This window comes from Hyla sarda, chromosome 4 (assembly GCF_029499605.1).
Source record: "Hyla sarda isolate aHylSar1 chromosome 4, aHylSar1.hap1, whole genome shotgun sequence".
NCBI lineage: Eukaryota > Metazoa > Chordata > Amphibia > Anura > Hylidae > Hyla > Hyla sarda.
The window spans coordinates 338,478,183-338,492,178 of record NC_079192.1 but is presented as its reverse complement, the minus strand read 5'-3'; the positions used below and the strand labels follow the sequence as shown (position 1 = coordinate 338,492,178).

The following is a 13,996-nucleotide window of genomic DNA, read 5'->3' as shown; positions in this document are numbered from 1 at the left end:
AAAAAAAATCCATAAAATCACATTGTCTGATTTTTAAAGAATTTATTTGCTAATTATCATGGAAAATAAATATTTGGTCAATAACAAAAGTTCATCTCAATACTTTGTTATATACCCTTTGTTGGCAATGACAGAGGTCAAACGTTTTCTGTATGTCTTCACAAGGTTTTCACACACTTGCTGGTATTTTGGTCCATTCCTCCATGCAGATCTCCTCTAGAGCAGTGATGTTTTGGGGCTGTCGCTGAGCAACTTGAACTTTCAACTTCCTCCAAAGGTTTTTAATGGGGTTGAGATCTGGAGACTGGCTAGGCACTCCAGGACCTTGAAATGCTTCTTGCTCCTTCATTGCCCGGGTGGTGTTTATGGGATAATTTTCATACTGAAAGACCCAGCCACGTTTCATCTTCAATGCCTTTTGCTGATGGAAGGAGGTTTTCACTCAAAATCTCATGATACATGGCCCCATTCAATCTTTCCTTTACATGGATTAGTTGTCCTGGTCCCTTAGCAGAAAAACAGCCCCAAAGCATGAGGTTTCCACCCCCATGCTTCACAGTTGGTATGGTGTTTATTGGATGCAACTCAGTATGCTTTCTACTCAAAACACGATGAGTTGAGTTTTTACTAATACTCTTTTGGATCATCCAAATGCTCTCTAGCCAACTTCAGATGGGACCAGACATGTACTGGCTTAAGCAGGGGGACACATTTGGCACTGCATGATTTGAGTCCCCAGTGTGTTACTGATGGTAGCCTTTGTTACTTTGGTCTAAGCTCTCTGCAGGCCATTCACTAGGTCCCTCCGTGTTGTTCTGGGATTTTTGCTTACCATTCTTGTGATCATTTTGACACCACGGGGTGAGATCTTGCACGGAGCCCTAGATCGAGGGAGATTATCAGTGGTCTTGTATGTCTTCCATTTTCTAATACAGTGGTCCCTCAACATACGATGGTAATCCGTTCCAAACGACCCATCGTTTGTCGAATCCATCGTATGTTGAGGGATCCGTGCAATGTAAAGTATAGGCATCTGTACTCGCCTGTCCCCGTCGCTCCGGACCAGGTCCTCACCGCTCCCGCTGCTGTTCCAGGGGCTCCCGATGCTGTCCCGCTGCTCCGGTGTCTTCTTCGCGATCCTCCGGTGTCTTGCGCATCTTCTGCAGGGTCCGGGCCTTGCTTTCCGGTGACGTTATTACGCTGCTGCGCCGGCGCGGCGTGCGTAGTGACGTAATAACGACGCCGGAAAGCAAGGCCCGGACCCTGGAGAAGATGCGCAAGACACCGGAGGATCGCGAAGTGGACCCGGAGCAGCGGGGATAGGTAAGTGAACCTGCTGGGGCACATTACACTGCTATCCGACAGCAGCTTAAGCATTTTGCGCTGTCGGATAGCAGTTAATGCGATGGCCCCGACATATAAAAGCATCGTATGTCGATGCTGACATCGACATACGATGGCCTCTGAGAGGCCATCGTATGTCGATTTTATCATAGGTCGGGGGGTTACTGTAATTGCTCCCACAGTTGATTTCTTCACACAAAGCTGCTTGCCTATTGCAGATTCAGTCTTCCCAGCCCGATGCGGGCAGGTCTACAATTTTGTTTCTGGTGTCCTTCGACAGCTCTTTGGTCCTGGCCATAGTGGAGTTGGAGTGTGACTGTTTGAGGTTGTGGTCTTTTATACTGATAACAAGTTCAAACCGGTACCATTAATACAGGTCAGGGAAGACTCTTAAAGAAGTTGTTAAAGATCGGTGAGAGCAAGAAATCTTGCTTGTTTGTAGGTGACCAAATACTTATTTTCAACCATAATTTGAAAATAAATTCTTTAAAAATCAGACAATGAGATTTTATGGATTTTTTTTTAAATTCTCATTATGTCTGTCATCATTGAGGTATACCTATGATGTTACAGGCCTCTCATCTTTTTAAGTGGGAGAAATTGTACAATTGGTGGCTGACTAAATAAATACTTTTTTGCCCAACCGGAAGACATAACAAAATGCGGCATAGTATGTTCTTAATATTTTTTATTTCTGAGGAGGGTGGATGGGTTGTTGCAGGATAGTTGGAGTGCAGCTATTTAGTGCCAGGCAGGCCAGTCAGGGTGTCACCCGATGCGGTACAACGCCCCTCTCCCTACCACCCCCCCCCCCCCCCCCCCGGTCACTCTCTAGCAATGCTACTAGTAATAAATGGTAGATAAAGAACTTCGGATATTAACATAAGGGAAAACTTTTCTGCTTTAAAAAAATGCTTTTGTTAGCGTGTTTTCCTGGGTTTTGCTTATGTGCGATTTTTATTTATAAAGGTTGTGTGACTATTTGATAAATAGGTCGCATGTAAGCAAAAGTAAGTTAAAAAAAATTTGGCATAAAAGCCATACGTTTGAAAAGAATAAGTCTCCTTCAAAGTGGACAGACACATTATGCATAATGCTAGTCATTGATCTAAAATATAATACAGACAGAAGATCAAAGAACAGGAAAGTGTTTATTCACAGCATTCTTTTTACAGGACTGTTCCAAAATTTATCCGTAAAATCAGAGCTCCCGACTACAAGGATAAGAACGTGTTTGGGGTTCCACTTCTCCTGAATGTTCAGAGGACAAGTTATCCTATACCTAAGAGTGTCCTTCTAGCCATGGATTATTTGCGAATCCACTTTCTTGATCAGGTATGTAACAAACCCTCAGAAAAGAGGGCCCTAACCACACACCTTTTTAGTTATAGAGATATAAGGGTTTACAATTCAGGGAATTGGTCCGATGGGCGTGAGCTTATTGGGAGATTTATCAAAATCTGTGCAGAAAGATTTACCAGTTGCCCATAGCAACCAATCAGATTGTGTCTTATATTTTTTCAGAGGCCTTTGTAAAAATAAATAAAGCTTCCCTCCTCCTGTGTAAAACATCCACAACCCCCGACTGCATACTCGCCAATCGCCTGACATTTACTATGATTATTAAAACAAAGTCCACGCCCATCTGGTTCCCTAAATTGTCATATCTCGAAACTGTAAAAAGGTTGTGTTATCAGGGAACCCTAATCTATTTAATGAGTATGTGTATATGTATGTATGTGTAATATATATAACTCAATGTGTGTGTGTGTATGTGCGTGTGTATGTCCCAGCATCACGTCCAAACGGCTAAAGATATTAACATGAAACTTGGCACACATGTTACTTATATGTCAACAACAAACATAGGATAGGTGATTTAACCCTTACTCACCCCCATTTGCCAGGGTCGGGGTTTATGTTTAAAGTCCCATACAAGTCAATGGGAAATATATGTTACTCCATCACTTCCAAACGGCTGGAGATATTTTGATAATACTTGTTCACATGTTACTTATATGTCCACTTAAAATATAGGATAGGTAATTTAACCCTTAACCACCCCCATTTGTGAGGGTCAGGGTTTTTGTTTACAGTCCGATGCAAATCAATGGAAAATGTATGTTCTCACATAACTTCCGTACGACTGGCGATACTTCAATACTTGGTACACATTACGGGTCGGGAATAGTAGGTCGGAATATGACAACAATATATGAGGACGGGATATGAAGTCAAAAGCTTCCTCCTTTGTTTATATATATGTATGTGTGTGTGTGTATGTATATGTGTATATATATATATATATATATATATATATATATATATATGTGTATATATATGTATATGTATGTGTGTGTATATATTAATTATATATATTTCTCTTTTTACTTACAATTTTAATCTAGGAGGTGAGCTGAGCTTATGTTCTTAGAACTATTTGAGTAGACCTAAACACATGCCTATACTTGGCCATATGTTGTAGCATGTTCTGAGTGCTTGTATGATAGTAGGAAAGATGTATAGCTATGGAAATGGAGCTTTCATAGAGCGTTAACGTTGTGTGTGTATGAATGCCTGACATCCCTCTTATCAGACGCTGAATCTATATAATATAAAAATTCATATAAACAAGTTTATTTATTATTCAAGGTTGGTCTTTTCCGAAAATCCGGTGTGAAGTCTAGAATCCAAGCCCTTAGAGAAATGAATGAACTGGACCCCAGCTTTGTGAATTATGAAGGTCAATCTGCTTTTGATGTGGCGGACATGGTTAAGCAATATTTCCGAGATCTACCTGAACCAATATTCACAAGCAAATTATGTGAATCCTTCCTGCACATCTATCAGTGTAAGATTGTGGTTTAATCTAGACATACTGGGTTGTTACACCCTGGTACTTATAATGGGCAGTATTGTCACACATTTTGACATACTTGTGATTTCTTGTACAGATGTGCCAAAGGATCAGCAGTTTTACGCTGCTCAGGCTGCCATACTTTTGCTGCCAGATGAAAATCGTGAGGCCCTTAAAATGCTTCTCTACTTCCTAAGAGATGTGGTGGCTTGTGCTAGTGAAAACCAAATGACCCAAACAAACATTGCCGTGTGCCTCGCACCCAGTTTGTTTCATTTAAACTCTTTACGACGAGAGAGCTCTTCATCATCAACTAGGTGAGTAGTGCCCTGTGCTTTTTAGTTTCCTGTCTCCTCTCATGCCCATGGCTTTAATGGAGTTGGGTAGCAGAAAAGGAACAGTATATGGTAGGTATGGACTCTGTACTACCAAGACGGGAGGGATTGGTGTTTGTCCACACGTGATGTCCAATAACTGCATGATGTTGTAGCGACATCATTCAACAATATTGTATGATTGGGACAAGCACCCGCCTCCTCCCATCTTGGAGCAGTATACACTGTAATTCCCGAAACAATCAGTGAGCAGAATTAGAGTGCAGGGTAGCAAAGCTGGTAGGACCTTTTCTGCTCCCTGGGTAACCCCTTTAAAGGGTGTTGGCATGTGGAAGACAAAAAGGAAGGAATGCCATACTCGTATAAGTTTATTAGTTCTTTGAGAAATACTTATAATGGAGTGCCAGTAGGAACTTTCCTTACAGTAGTTTGCCCTGTCGTCTCAATCATGTGTCCCGATGATGTGAGTATTTCTCAGTAAAGAAATACAGTAAAAAGCTTCTATTGGGGAGTTCAGCACTTTTCCTTTTTGTATTTAAAGTTAGATTTTGTGTTTCATATGCTTAACACCACGAAGAGATTGATTACACCTTATATCTGTCCATACGATTGAGGCTTCATCTGAACACTGCCAGATGGTCTGTTTATGTTCACACATGGAAGACTTGTTGCAGAAATGTCGGCCACTTTCTAAATTATGTAAAATATCAGCATCCACATGAATGGAACTGCAAATTCTGCAACAAGTTTGTTGTGATGTACCAACAACACTGTTCATCCTATATGCTGCTTAGGCTAAGGGTGAGTTCAGACATCAACAAGAAAACCTCTTAAAAGTTTAGCAGGGTGCAGCCAGTAATGGGTTAAAGGAGAAAGTGTGTAGATTATTGGCTGAAAGTCATGTTAACTGCTTTTAATATAATTGAGCGGTCAACGTTTTAATGGTGTGGGATGTATATTACCTCAGCCTAGCTGGATTCTATTAAAAATGAAGTCATGTAACAGAATACAAAGTTCTCAGGCAGCCCAGATGCCTTACAGAACGCCCTCAGTGTCCTTTATCTAAGTGGTGTATTGGCAGCATGGTCATGTGAACTAAAAAGCAAATCACAAATGTCTTTATGTGGCTATATATTTTATTTATTTATATATTTTTTTTCAATTTTATTGTTGTTTGGAAGACTCATTTAGTATGTGTGACAGCTGATAGCCGTGTAGATCGGAAGTCCTTCTAAAAGGATTAGCATCTTCTTTATTTTTCCATCTAATCCTGCACCCTAACAGTTTCCTTTTGCATCCAGCATGAGTGCTTCATTGTTTTTGTTTTAATAAAGTCTTCCCACCCGCCAAAAAGGCCTACTTTGAACAAGATTGCCAGAAGTATAGATGTTAATGTTTTACTTTGATTGAGACTTCAAAGATGTATAATCTGAATGGCCTGGCTCCAAGGATTAATGTCTTATCAGCCATGTCTTTGTGCGGTGTCATTCAGTGGAGCTGCTCTGTAGATAATTGGGCAGGAAATGTTGTAATGATGTCATGTAGGACTTTTACTTGTATGGTAACGTGAAGCTGCCTAATGTCAGAATCCTAATGGCTCTAGAAACCGTTTCATGAATATGCATCTGCAGTCATATATTACATACGAGGAGTGTCCTAATGCCAAATCTATACCAGGACCTTCTAAAAGTGTGACATACTATTGGTAACTGCAGTATTCTTATGCAAGGGATTGTGGCCCACGTGCAACTGTTACCCCCAACTTCAATAGTTCTTCAAGATAACCACTTAATGTTGTTGTACACTTCAGTGGGACTGGATGACTGTTTATAGATGTGAGACTCTCCCTTCGATGAGTGTTAGGGTAAAAAAAAGGATCAGACATTTTGTTTCAACATCCACTCCTTTATTGTTCTCATGTATAAGGAGGATGTTCAGCCATCGGCTATTGAAAGTAGCTTGAAGTTATCTGGGTAAAAATTCCAGATTATATTTTTTTTTTTTCAAATTAACCAGTGCCAGAAAGTTGTACAATTTTCTTAATTACCTCTTAAAAATATAAGCCTTCTACTGATAAGGAGGTCATGTAGTTTGGGTGAATTGTGGCATTGATCTGTATCTTTGTGGCACAAGCTGATTTCAAAATATAACTTTTTCCTCCAGGATACCCCTTTTCAAGGGTTTATCCAGTGGAAGGTTTTTTCCTAAAGAAGTCCAGACTGCCCAATACATCATATTGCTTCTCAGCCATCACTAGGGGTGGGGATGGGGGGGGGGGGGGGGGTTGACAGTCTCGATGTCGGCCCCAATACCAGGCAGAAGGGAGCAGCTTTACCAGAGACAGCACCTTGGCATCTTTATAAATAAACTATTATAACCCTTCAACTGGATATCCCCTTTTTATGGATTATAGATAGATTTCCATTGATGGGTAGGTACAGTTAACCTGAATTCTAACACTAAGCACAATCTGATATCCTTAGTCTACAATGCCTTGTTAATAACATTTTGAGTAATAAAATACCTGCTTGTTTTTACTTTCACTTTAGGTCAAGTCAGAGAAAGTATAGCCTTGGAAAACCAGACCAGAAAGACCTGAGTGAGAATTTGGCAGCAACTCAAGGCCTGGCCCACATGATAGCTGAGTGCAGCAGACTATTCCAGGTATAATATTGGCCACCAGTGACTCAGGAGGCAAAACTTGTGTTGAAATGACTACTGGTGAGCTAAATAGATGGGTGAAAGCTTTAGCAATTTTGCTTTTAGATACAGAATTCAAGTGTTGGGAGATAGTGGATTCTCGGTAAAATATGTATAGTTCCTGGAACTACAGTACTTAATTTTGTCTGTTCCTATATAGGTGCCAGACTATTGCCGTGACCTCTGTCCTACTATTTGTAAGCCACTGTCTAATACTCCAGAAGTTACCATGAACGCCTCTACAACCTCCCTGGCAGCACACTGTAATACCCTAATATCCCTGGAAAATGCCATGCAGAATCTTCTACGAGATGCCAAGGACAAGTATCGAAGTTGGGTACCGTGTGCAGGATTTGAACATGTTGAACTGGCTTACAAAAAGGTCTGTATGTTGTCTCCTTTCCATTATTTACTAGCATGTCCATTACTTACTGCACTTTTTATTTTATTTATTTTTATTGTACTTTTATTATTTACAAAGATTTCAAGCTTTATTCAGCATATGGAAAGTCCAAAAAAACAAATACACAGGGAGCTGGTGATGTAACTGGTGAGGCTTGGGGCGTTCACAGGGGCAGCAACATGTTTCGCGCACTACGGTGCTTCGTCTGGCCAGCTCCCTGTGTATCTGTGTTTCTGGCCTTTCCATATGCCAAATAAAGCTTGAAATTTTCTACAGAGCTCTAGGTGGGTGCATTATCCATCCATTTTCTACAATATTTGCTATTGCCAAGACACTCTGCTTCTGTATAAGAGCACCTCTGTAGCTCCGTCGTTCTACATACACAGGCATATCTGCTATATGCCACATGTATGTATGGATGGACTGTCTCTGCTATCGGTATTAGCGCTGCCAGACTTTTACTTTCTGTTTGCTAAGAAACTTTATTATTTACATTTAGTTGCAGTGCAGTGAAACAGAAAACTTTACCTTCGATTTCATGTCTTGCTTCAGAGAAGGAAAATGACCATTGGGTATAGTGACCACCAGCTAGAAAACCATTATGCTTTTATGTTTTCACAGGTAGAAAATGACGACTATCCAATTCGTCTATGGAAAGCTTCTATTGAACTTGAAGCAACACCACACATGATCTTACAGCATATACTGAGGGAGCAACACACGTGGGACCCAAATCTCCAGCAATCCAAGATCATAGAGACCTTAGATGAAGATACTGAAATCTACCACTATTCTCAAGAGAATATGTCTTCATTGGCACACAAAGAATATGTGGTTTTAAGGTGAGTATTTTATACCTTGGCATTATATGGATTTGGAAATTATATAAAGTAAATCAGTAATAACTGAGTACAGACATCAGTTCTTGCAGCTTTTTAGCTCCACTCCATATGGACAGAGCTGTAATCTGTGACTTTAGTGACAGTTCTTACTTGGAGTCTTTGAATAGTCTGAGATTCATCATTGGTTCAGACTGTAGCTCTGGTTCTTCTGGTCAGCTACTCTGTATTAACACAAGCACATCATGTGCTCACCAGGTAGCCAGTGCATCGTTTATTACTTACAGCACAAACAGAATAAAAAAGTTCATGCTAAACTACCAGTAAAAAAAGGATTGTAAGAATTGCTGCCCATGTGCTGCAGTCCATGAAGCTTTGTAATGGCGGAGCCTGGAGAGCTCTTTACCAAGAGATAAATTGTATAGTTAGCTGAATCGGAAGACTCTTCTTACGGATATTCAGAATTGTGAACGTCTATCCCTCTGTCATATGTACTCTAAAACGGATTACTTGCATAGAGACTTTTATCGCTATTCTATAGATTTCACGTAAAGGATTGTAAGAACAATTTCTTGTAAATACATTGGGGGGGATTCATCAATCTATATAGTCATTTTAGGTGTATTTTCTTGTGCAAAATCTCGCGCAAGGATATTTACTGCGTTCTTTTTGTGCGTCTTTTTTGGTGGAACTTTTTCTAAAGAAGTCACCCTTCAGGTGTACCGTAGAGCCGTTTTTCCTGTAGACATGAATTTTTTTTTTTTTTTTTTTGCGCAAAAAAAAGGACGAAAGTGTCATTTTCTTGCGCAAATATACACCAGCTCCGAGCACACGTACAAGTCTGCCTTATACTCTTTTTTTCAAGAGCTGAGATGGGCTGGATTCTATTACTGCACATGATTCACAGAGACCCGTGCGCAAGTTTAGTAAATTTTGCGCAGGTAAATGACAAATACACGCAGAAGAAAGGCGTAAAAAAAGCTCTACCATACACTGATGTTGACTAATCCCATCCCCCCCCCCCCCCCCCCCCCCCCATTCAGTTCATTGCTCTGGATGTTATCTCCAGATTAAAATATCTGCTGTTCAGTCTCCTCTCCCTAGATGGCACCCAGGATCGAGAACATAAACACGGGCAGCATCTTCATTAATTGATCCTCCTCATAATGAGTTCTTCTAACACAACCCAGTGAAGCCAGCCTGCACTAGGTGTTTTACATCTTTATCTAGCCCTTCTTACCCTATGCGTGCAGTGATATTTTTTCAGACCAGCTATCAAGCATTGCAGTCCTTTAGGGGGGTTGATCACATGGGCTTGTATGTCAGGATGCGGAACCAGAACCCTTCCTATGATACTTGTGTTTAATATTATGCATTGCTAGGTAGCTACTCTTATTTGTCTGCATTACTTCAGTTCATTTTACTGTCATCAAACCGTTCATACCTGAATGACTCCCGATCAATCCTACTTATAAGGTTATGTTCACACTAAACAGATAAGTAAAATTTACTGGAGGGATTGATGAGGAAGAACCCTTGTTAACCCTTCTCAACACAGATGTGTGTAAAATAAATTATCAGATTTTAGATCGATTCAGATTTTAAAACTGTGTGAAATCTGCCTCAAATAGCTTGGTGCATACATTCCTTAAAGGGTATTCTAGAGAAATCAAATTCTTCCCTTGATACTATAATAGAAATACATTGCAGACTGACATTTAAAAATATCAGCACATGTGCCGATTTCGCATCTGGTACTTTCCATCTCACCCGCTATTGAGTCACAACATCACATTAGGAATGATCCCAAAGAAGTAGGTTAGAAGATGAGCTCCTTCAGGCGCTTCACACGTAGTCATAAGGTCCTTATGACTATGGGTGAAGTGCCTGAAGGAGCTCATCTTCTAACCTACTTCTGTGGGATCATTCCTAACATTGCCTAACCAACCCGAGGTTTCCTCCCAACGGGATAGCTCCTGGCTGCACCCCGGCTACCTGCCTACTGAGTTGGGCGAGATGCTCTAACAGATGTGTTCTCAGTACAACATCAAAAGGTTTGCATAACCATATTCATTGCTTTGATCTACTTGTTGTTGGAGTAGTGGCACATAGCTGCGCATTTTGTCTGTCCTTTTTTTTTCTTTTTCTTTAAAGTACATATCATAACATCACGTGGCAGATAGTTCCATAGTCTCACTGCTCTTACAGTAAAGAATCCTCATTTGTGAGGAGGGTGAAACCTTCTCCCTTGTTATGGTTACCGGCCTAGGTATGAAAAGATCACTAGAAAGATTTCCTTTACTGTCCATTCATATATTTGTACATTGTGATCACATCGCCACCTAAGACATCTTTTTAGATAGGTTCATACATTGGATTAAGTTCTACCTTCTATAGCCCCCACGGATCCAATAGACATGTACTGCATATATAAAAGGACTCCTTTTTGTACAACGTAAATATTAAACCAAGTAAACTGTTCCAGTCCCTTATTCTATGTGGTGTAGGCTGCACTATAACAAGTCTCAAACTGTATTTTTCAGGACATGGAGAACTGATCCACAAAGCGGCACCTGCATTTTGGCAGCGACTTCAGTTGAATGTGAAGATGTTCCAGTCACCGGGATCTTGGGGCATGTGATTTTGTGTCAACACCTCATAGAAAACCTTGGAAATCAGAAGAGTAAAGTTACTCAGGCCTGTAGGATAGATACAAGGTGAGTGCTTCTTGTTGAGCTGAAATTGTCTGCAAGAAAGGTCTGTGTAGCTTGACGTTTTTTTTGGCGCTTTATTGTCCCCATATGTTAAAGCCACTACTGATGGCGTCTTAAAACTTTTTTATGGTGCCCTTTTTCATTTCAAAGAGCCATATATCAAGGAGTATTCTAACATTAAAAAAAATAGATTGCTGGGGCCATATCTCTACTTTTCTACCCTAGTTCCCCTTTTCTCTACTGCTCTTGTCTTCAGTCTGGTTTTGACACAAGGGCTCTGAGCAAGACCTACTCACGGTGAATCGTTGGCCAAGACTGGATACAGCAGTGGCTAGTGATTGGTTGACCAATGCAGTTCCTTTTAAATGCCAAAGTTTCCCTTTAAAGTTGAACTCACTGTAAAAATGTGATGTTACTTTTTGCTTGTTCCATGGTAGTATGCATTGCTGCACACTTACTACAATGGCATTTTATGTTTTTGCAGGGGGCGAACTAGTGAATGGTACAATAGGGTATTTGGTCATATGTGTGCTGCTGAAATACAAAGAATAAAAGACTCCTTCAACAAGAAGAGGACAATGAAGTGAGCAGCCATTGTGCTTACAGTGGTGTTGGACCATGCACTTTCTGGAGGAGAAGACGTGGACGAATGCCAAGTTCTCAGTAAATGACGATGATGGGCAGAGCAGCCTTCACTTTTTTTTTTTATTTATTTTTTTTAAATATACAAATCATTTTTACATATAGTTATTCTTTTGGCAGATTTTAACATGTAGTCAATGGTACTTGAATCAATTGAATCATTTATTTATGTAAGAAGAAATTTTTTTTATGAAGAGATCTAGTGTGAGCATTGTAAATATCACTATACAAATAACATTTATTTATATTTTAATTCTAAAAATTGACTGCTCCTCAGCCCCATTTTAAGTGTAATGTATAGGATGAGAGAGCACACACTGTATTGCACAGATTTGTATATAGGGTTTTTTTTAATTTAGGAACTTGGGATGCCTGGCTGCTTGGTAATAGGAAATCCTATAGTGACACTGGGAATCCACCCCTGTTTATACAATATAAAGACTGTCTGAAGAGTGTTCACACGCTGCAGATAAGTTGCAGAAAATGTGTAGTGTTCTGCACCAAAACCAACTTAAAATCAGTTGGAAATCTACACTAGATCTGCAGCATGTGAACATACACTAAGACGACTGTTAGTACATCCCAGTTATTAGAGGGTTATGGAAGTGAAGGTGGGGTATCTCCTACTCAAGTGTTCTTGACCTTATGGCTGAAAGGAAAATTTCTACAAAAAACTTCACGTCACATCACGTTTTTAACCATATAGGAACGCAAACAGCAGGGGAGAGCTAAAAACTTGTGCTCCCGTATCCTGCTGTATGCGGTCCCGTATGTAAATCATTTCAATGAGCAGACCAGAGTGAACCGGTCGGCTCATTTTTCCCCGTATGCAGTTTTCTACCGTACCTAAAACCATAGTTAACCACATAAATTACATACGGGACAGCATAGAGCAGGATACGGGAGCGAAAGTTTTTAGCTCTTCCCTGCTGTTCCCCCGTATGGGCAAAAACGTGATGTGAACCCAGCCTAACAGAGCTTTAGCTTCAGTCCAGGGAAATACTCTAAGTTGCTTCCAACCAACTTCAGTGGTTTATAGGGGTAAGTGCACTGGGTAACTGCCCTAGCCTTTTACATGATAATTAGAGAACTGTTAATATATGACTAAATTAACTGTGTGTGTGTATATATATATTTTGCAGCAACACAGTTTGTATACTTTTCTCTTATCAGGGTAAAAGGAGGTAAAATTACATTTTGATTACTTTCAAAATCTTTTTTTTTTTTTCTAACTGTATTATTACAGAGGGCGTCCCCTTAGAATCAATATATGCTGCTATGTAGGCATTTTTCTGTGCTCAATTTCACACAGCCATCTACGGTATCTTGGATATTTTATCGTTTTTAGTATTTTAACACTGCCAGTGCACTCCAGATGTCACTCCCAATAAATTTTCTTACTGTACCAATTTTGTTAATAATTTAGTTATTTAAAAAAAACTATTATTTTTATTTTTTAAAGGCCTAAGTGTAGAGAACGGAATGTATGTGACTGAAGAAAATGAATACCAGTACTAGTGCAAAGGGCCAGTGGATTGTGGGCTTTCATAATGAATGTATTCATGTTGGTGACTAAGGAAAGTTGCAGAAAGTACATTTAGGAGTTATCAAGGATGAGAGAGAGACTTTTTTTTTTTTTTTTTTTTTTAAATATCTACCCAATAGCTCATGCATTTTTGGGTAAATGTGGGTGTGAACTATCATACTGGCCACAGCCCATGGGGTGCTGTTTTTGGGGAACAATCCCTTAGTTAGAGTTGAAGCTCAGGCTATATTTACACCCTAAAAAATTCATCTGTCCAGAAGGTTGACTGACTTCATCCCCCCCAACATTCAATGGCCACTGTAAGATGACTAGTTTATTATGTATGCTTCAGTCTTTGTTGCATTCCTCTGCATTAAAGGAAAATTGCCTCCCGTTCACCCGCACTATAACCCGATACACAGGGTTATAGTGCTGGTGAACAGGAGACCGATGCAGGGTCTCGGACTGCTATACCTACCTGCAGTCCGGAACCCCGATCCTCCAAAGGTCCCCCTCTTTCAGCACTGACTGGCGCTCTGGAGGCAGGCCCGTTGGCTGGATTTAAATATTCATAAGCGTTGGTCACGCGAGTGCTCAGTAGGCATGAGCGCTTACATGACCAGTGCTTAGGAATTTT

At 40.2% G+C, this 13,996-nt stretch overlaps 1 protein-coding gene across 4 annotated transcripts in view; it reads left to right on the top strand.

Moving 5' to 3' along the window:
• The window catches only part of LOC130267163 (rho GTPase-activating protein 7-like), a 336,912-nt gene extending 323,119 nt beyond the window's left edge, over positions 1–13,793 (top strand). For all 4 annotated transcript variants that reach the window (XM_056516495.1, XM_056516497.1, XM_056516496.1 and 1 more), the window contains exons 7-14: positions 2,520–2,679; positions 3,997–4,195; positions 4,299–4,518; positions 7,086–7,200; positions 7,397–7,618; positions 8,261–8,481; positions 11,022–11,195; positions 11,677–13,793. In XM_056516495.1, the coding sequence (XP_056372470.1) occupies positions 2,520–2,679; positions 3,997–4,195; positions 4,299–4,518; positions 7,086–7,200; positions 7,397–7,618; positions 8,261–8,481; positions 11,022–11,195; positions 11,677–11,779 (1,414 nt within the window). In that variant the 3' untranslated portion in view covers positions 11,780–13,793. The remainder of the gene's footprint in view (positions 1–2,519; positions 2,680–3,996; positions 4,196–4,298; positions 4,519–7,085; positions 7,201–7,396; positions 7,619–8,260; positions 8,482–11,021; positions 11,196–11,676) is intronic.
• The last annotated feature ends 203 nt before the right edge of the window (positions 13,794–13,996 follow it).